The 6,202-nt window shown below is 42.8% G+C and overlaps 1 protein-coding gene across 1 annotated transcript; it reads right to left on the bottom strand.

The window, feature by feature from the left end:
- Positions 1-3,011: 3,011 nt before the first annotated feature.
- LOC147456525 (cyclin-dependent kinase F-1-like) lies at positions 3,012-5,981 on the bottom strand. Its single transcript, XM_086514963.1, has 2 exons — positions 4,738-5,981; positions 3,012-4,461 (listed from the first exon to the last, which is right to left on the bottom strand). Exons 1-2 carry the CDS (start codon positions 5,816-5,818, stop codon positions 3,530-3,532), a joined length of 2,013 nt encoding a protein of 670 aa, XP_086371089.1. The 5' UTR covers positions 5,819-5,981; the 3' UTR covers positions 3,012-3,529.
- Between the last annotated feature and the right edge of the window lie 221 nt (positions 5,982-6,202).

The raw sequence follows: 6,202 nt of genomic DNA, 5'->3' as shown, positions 1-6,202 counted from the left end.
CATGTTTGTCCTCAGACCCTGCATGCACAACGAGCGAAGTGTCACACTGCGCATCATCAAAGTTTACTTACTTAGAGTGCGAATGTCTGCATGGCAAACGGACTCATAGAGACTATGGCGTATTTGACACCAAGAACATAGAAAAGAGTCGAATGAGAATCACGATGGCCTTGTGCTATCACAAGCGAGCCTCATCTCATCAAATAAGACTCATCAGTCAACTGAACATGGCACCCATGATCTCTGAGCTATGAGATGGAGATCAAACTCCTACAAGCATCAGGCACATACCGAACATCATGGAGCACAAGCATACTCCCACTGGCGAAACACAAATGAATGTTACCTACACCATGAACAACATCCTGTCCCAAAGCAGAAAACGTACTAAATCACTCCTTGCAAGAAGTAACATGGTGTAACGCACTGCTGGTTAGCTGTCAATTGTGAGACAAAGTCCACCCATGTATGCATGTGTCCAGGTCTGCCACAATGCCAACAAACCACATGCATGTGCCTCTGAGATCTGCTTATACACCAACCTATGTATCCAATGACGAACTTTCACTGCAAGATGACATAACTGAGCAAATGCATTATCCATAAGAGCATAACCGCTCAACACAATGCGAAAGAAAACTAGTTGATCAGACACCTGCCATCAAAACTATGGAAAACCCTCTGCCAAAACCAAGAACCAATCATGCATAATATTGACCATATGTAATGAGAGCGCAAGCAAAATGACCATCGGCATAGGCACAGCCAAAACATGGCTAAAACAACTCTCTAAAACTTGTCACAAAACGCATAAAACCTGGTAAAAATATGGCAAAGTCTCCTCTGTAACTGGAGTAGAATCTCAACCACAAAATCGCATCCAAGATGCCAAATTGGAAGAAGCTCTTAACTACTACAAACGGACCAGAATCTGTCAACAAAAGTTATGGCAAAGTGAGAGTAAACCTCGATCACTATAATCCCCAAAAAAGTACTGCGTATAAACAAACGTCCAAAGATTTGCAATCCAAAATCCTAATCAATGCTCTCAAGACAGCTCACCGTCGGCACTCAAAAGTGCTAGCGAAAATGCATGCGTAATGGACATCAACCATGCACCATAACCATATGCAAATCCATTCGTAAAGATCATGAACCAAATCACAAATTGTTGCCAAAGTGTCCTGTGAAAATCTTTGAAAGAAGCTCCACTTGTGTGCTCGAAAAATTACGTCTCTCAAGAGAACCACTTCGATGGTGTGTAAACACGCCTCCATGCTTCGTTGCCCAAATCTACAAAAAAAAAGAAAACCCTCAAACGACAAGCTCTACGTAAGCTAAAATTACATCTTCACCTCAAAATTTATGCACCCAACTTTGAGCACTTGCCTTGCTTCCAAAAAGTGCATCATATTCGCAAACTGCGCGAAAACAGAAACCTAAAATTTCTATGGTCAATCCGTTTGAGCTAAATATCAACAAAATTGTGAGGAATTTGCAAAAAGTTTCTTTTGTAAAGTTGTGGACCAACTTGAAACAGAGGGGCAACATTCGCATAATTTTTAGATCCACATTCTACAAAGAGAAAAACGAATCTGAAAATAGTACTGCTGCAAGCACAGCTTTAAGGCAGCACATTCACCTACACACAATCTCACACTGTCCTCTGATCTTCCACAAGAGCATACATCACTCTCAATTGAACTCACAAACTCCCATTACATTCTCACGAAGCTTCCAAGCTTTCTTGATCTCTCCACCACCGAAAGCGAGCAAGTTACCGCCTCAAAGCTCTCGACACCGCCATGCTCTCCGCGATTACCATGCGTTCTGATACCAATTGTTGCAAAAATGCGGTGTGTGTGCATAGAGCGAGAGTGAGAAGAAGAAGAAGAAGAAGAAGAAGAGAGTTTTAACGTCATAGGAAACTATCCCAAGGGACCTTAAAAGATCTAGCCAACGAGGAGAGTTGAACTGAAGACCTGTTATTCAAGAGGAAAATGGCATAACCAATCTACCAGACTTGGGTGAGAGAGAGAGAGAGAGAGAGAGAGAGAGAGAGAGAGGATGTAGGTGGAGCAACTCAACACTATTATGTGTGTGGAAAGCCCCTTATTCTTCTAGCTAATAAAAAATAGAGTGTGTACAAGTAATAGACGGTCGGAACATCTCTGACGTGTTCGACTGGGGTAAGAGGCACACCCCTTTTACCCCAACAATTTGGGAGTGATACCCTGAAAATGTATTGTTTTTTGGTAAAAGTAGCAATAAATTAACCATTAAACTGATACAAATTCCTCAAACGTACTAATTGAAGCAACATATATTGCTAGCAAAAAATACTACTTCGAACTGGGCCCTTGTTCGCGTTAGAGAAGGAGACTAGAAATTTTAACATCATAGGAACAATCCCAAGAGACCTCAAAGAGATTTGCGAGATCGGTAATAGCTAGGGCTACTTTTGGCAACCTTGTGCTAGATAGTTCAACAATTGGAACTCTTATATAGCCCTAACATTTCGAGAAAGAGGTAGCCCTCTGTCTTAATTTGAAGAAATGTTTTAAGGAAAGAGTAATTTATGCTGAGGAAAGGGATTAAGGAAAGAGCTTGTGGGAAGCAAGGAAAAAGAAACCAGAAAGATAAAATATGAACCAATGCTACCAAAATGGCTTACTCAAATAAAGGGCCTTTCTGAATTGAGTATTTGCCTCTCCAATGTAAAGGCAAAAAGGGTGATTAAAAGAGCAGCAAGGAGTAAAGCAAACCTTTTAAGTACTTTTAGGGCACCTACAGAAGAATCACTTTCCGCACCCAAAATTAGAAAACTTTCTCTAAGCATTTGCTCTTCGAAACAAATACAAAATGGGGACTACAAGTCACAAGAAAGTGAGCAACCTATTTTCTCTGGCAACCATGTTCCAACATTGTTAAATACTCAGATTGAAAGGTCATTGAGCAATCACCACACAAGTTAATTTCATTACATCTGGCCAGGACCCATAAACGGTCAGTGCTAACAAATGACCGACTGATAATGTTCATTGTTCCATTTATTAACACCCAGATGCAATATGAGCTCAATAGACAAAAAACCTAATTGCTGAAGCAAACAAAATATTCCTTTGAAGACTTCAAATGTTGTGGTCAACTTGAATATATAATTATCAATTTTGGGCATATGCAGGTGAGCCAGGCCCACTTCCCTCAAAGGGATCACCAACATCTCGTAACAGACTTAATGGAGATGAAGCACCTCACCTTGTACTCCTTGAGTCTGCTAGATCAAGCTTAAACAGTCCACTGTCTCGACTTTTGATGTGCCATTCCTTGGATGATTTATCCAGCAACCAACTGAGCACACCAATTGAATAGTAACATCATTACAGGAAGGACTGGGCCTTACAGTCTAATACTTGAATTTCCTCGGGCCTGAAATCAGAAGCAAATAGCATTGCAAAACTCCCATATCAAAGGACGAGAGACTCCCGCTTATACTATTTAAGCACTCTCCTACATCAGTCCCTTCGACTCAGAAGCTAAGCATAGAATCATCATCGACAAATACACCAGGAGAAGGAACCCTTAGCTCGCTAGCAGCCATTGGATGGGGTTCAACTTGAAAATAAGGATGCTTTAAAGCATCTGCAGCAGACAGACGCAACTCAGGATTGTAAGTGATGAGCTTGCTTAACAACTCATGTGCTTCTTCAGAGCCTTCTTTTATGTGCTGCCTTAAAGAATAACCACTTCTGTCTTCAGCAAATGATATCTTGCCATAATCAGGTAAATTGCTGACACCAGCCCAACATTCCTCGTTGGGATTTCCCAATACATGCACAATCCTGCTAAGCTGGTCTATGTCGGAACAGCCTGGAAAAACAGGCTTGCCTAAAAGCAACTCGCCAAACAAGCAACCAACTGCCCACATATCAACTCCCATCCCATAAGTTGTTGCCCCATACAGCAGCTCTGGTGCCCTGTACCATCGTGTCCCCACACAGCCCGTATATTCCGAGGCCACTTCTTCCTTGTAAAGCCCAGCTTCACTACCAGATTCTACACCACAGTCTGAGACTACTTGATCAACAGTATATGTGTTATTCCCTCCCGAAGTCCACTTGAACCTGGTAAGGTCATCACTTGTCCAGTTTTGTTCAATATCAGAGCCCACCCAAACTTGCTGTAAAGACTCATTTTCTTCTCCTGATTGGAACCCCCGATCTTCATCACTGTAATACTGAGACAAGGCATTCTTCTCATCAATTGCAGGATGCAAATGTTCAGATTTTCCACTAATTTCCAAACTATCTGCTTGATGCTCAGACGCAAATCCAGTTCCCTTATCGCAGTAGAGGACTTGCTCTGCGATGGCCTCGCCATCTGTCACACATCTGGATTTTGAAAGCTCTGAATCTGGTAACAACTCTGTATTGTGAACTACACATAATGCGCTTTTCTGACCTAAAAACCAAAAACGAACATTAGTGCAAACGCTTTGATAAAACAATAAAAAAAGCTTCAAGCAAGACCCAAAACTCCACAAAATTACAGCAACAGACATCTAAAGAAGATATATACCTAGATGAATCCAAGATAAGCCCAGATTCACCCTTGAAGGAAAGTGCAAGGTATAGACCCATGGTAGTCACCCACAAGACAATATAACCATCAGCTCCATCATGCATAGCAGAGTTGCAAAGTGAGAGCAGGGTTTCCAATACCATTTGTCTCACTTGCCTTTGACGATAAGTTCCTCAACATCCATTCTTCTCTCCACAGTTTCCTTGTGAAAGGTAGCCACCAAGAACGCAATCCTATCTTGCTCTCTTTGATTGAGTGGTTCTCTTTGGTCATGAGCTTGCTCTGGCTGACTAGCAATGTCGCAATAGTTAACAACTGGCAAAGTGGATACCTTGCCCTGAGGCCCAAGAGCACGAGCTTGCCCCAAATCAGCAATCTTCAGGACCCCCGATGCAGAGATGAGCATGTTGGATGGCTTAAGGTCACGATGCAGGAAACCTTCTGAGTGGCATGAGGCAACTCCCTTCAAAAGCTGGATCATCCAACCTTTCACTTCTGCCTCTTCCAGAGTGTCTTGTTGCTTCCTCTCAGTCAGATGTTCAAACTTGTTTGAACTGCCTGCCATGTCATGTGTATCCATCGCAAGATCCTGTGCATTAGGGATCACTCTTACATGATGAGGATTGGCCAAATTTCTGACTTCCTCATGTTGCACCCTCGTCTCTGAACAAGGCACATCAGAATGGCACAGGTCATGAGCATCATGGGTTATGATTTGTGACCCAGTTTCAAAGCAGAAAGAACCGGTGACACCCTGCATCCCTGGTTCAAAGCCAAACTCACTTGGGGCAGCTGCCGCCCATATCTCAGACCTTGCTTCAATTGACTCTGTATGGAAAAAGCTTGTATCTATGTCAGCCATATCAGGACCAGTATTTCCTGCATAAGAAGAAATTCCCATCACATCAGGAGCAGCAGGGTGCTGCTGTTTTCTCCGCTGATTGATGACAGCTGACAAGTCTGAGAGAAGGAACTCAAGCACAAGAACTACTGAATCCTCTGAAAGCCAGAGGTATTCAAGAAGCTGCACTACATGGGGATGTCCAACCAGGTTACTGAGAGCGTCGATCTCTCTGCAGGCACTCTGGTAATCATGTACCTCCTTCAGGGCAACCTCCAGTCCATCTGCTTTACGATGCGCTCTGTAGACGTCTGCGTAAGAACCAGAGCCTATGTGACCTAAGATCTGGTATTTGGCTGTTAACTCCTTGTTGTCATGAATGCTCCAGCTTGCCATCCCAGATTCTGTGTGGGTGTGGGTTGTGCAAGAGAGGGTGTGTGCGCGCGCGCGTTGCGTGTGAAGGAGGAGGAGGCTCTTGGAGTGATGATCCAAACTTGCAAGTTCACAACTGAGCTTCTAAGTTCTCCTTCAATTTTATCATCTTTTTTTTCTTTTTCTTTTTTTTTTTGCAGTCTGATGCGAAGCATCACTACTTTTGCAGGAATTGCGTCCACACACCCACATGTAACACAGGTTGAACCATAGTGGGCGCACTTAAAGATCATAACCTTTACCACTAGCCAAACTCCCCTTGACGTCAAAATTATTCTTTATAGTGCTTTGTTTGCTTGGCATCTTCTATATCAAGACCGTCTTTAAGGCATACTTTAAGAGATAGTA

This window comes from Adiantum capillus-veneris, chromosome 6 (genome assembly GCF_014529385.1).
Source record: "Adiantum capillus-veneris isolate H3 chromosome 6, ASM1452938v2, whole genome shotgun sequence".
NCBI lineage: Eukaryota > Viridiplantae > Streptophyta > Polypodiopsida > Polypodiales > Pteridaceae > Adiantum > Adiantum capillus-veneris.
This window is presented reverse-complemented; position numbering and strand designations above follow the sequence as displayed.

Bases quoted from the DNA above. Each gene is read 5' to 3' on its own strand.
- LOC147456525 (XM_086514963.1), bottom strand. From the start codon at position 5,818: ATGGCAAGCTGGAGCATTCATGACAACAAGGAGTTAACAGCCAAATAC. The intron at 4,462-4,737 runs GCAAGTGAGACA...TTTGGTTTTTAG, and splicing joins TGAGGAACTTATCGTCAAAG to GTCAGAAAAGCGCATTATGT.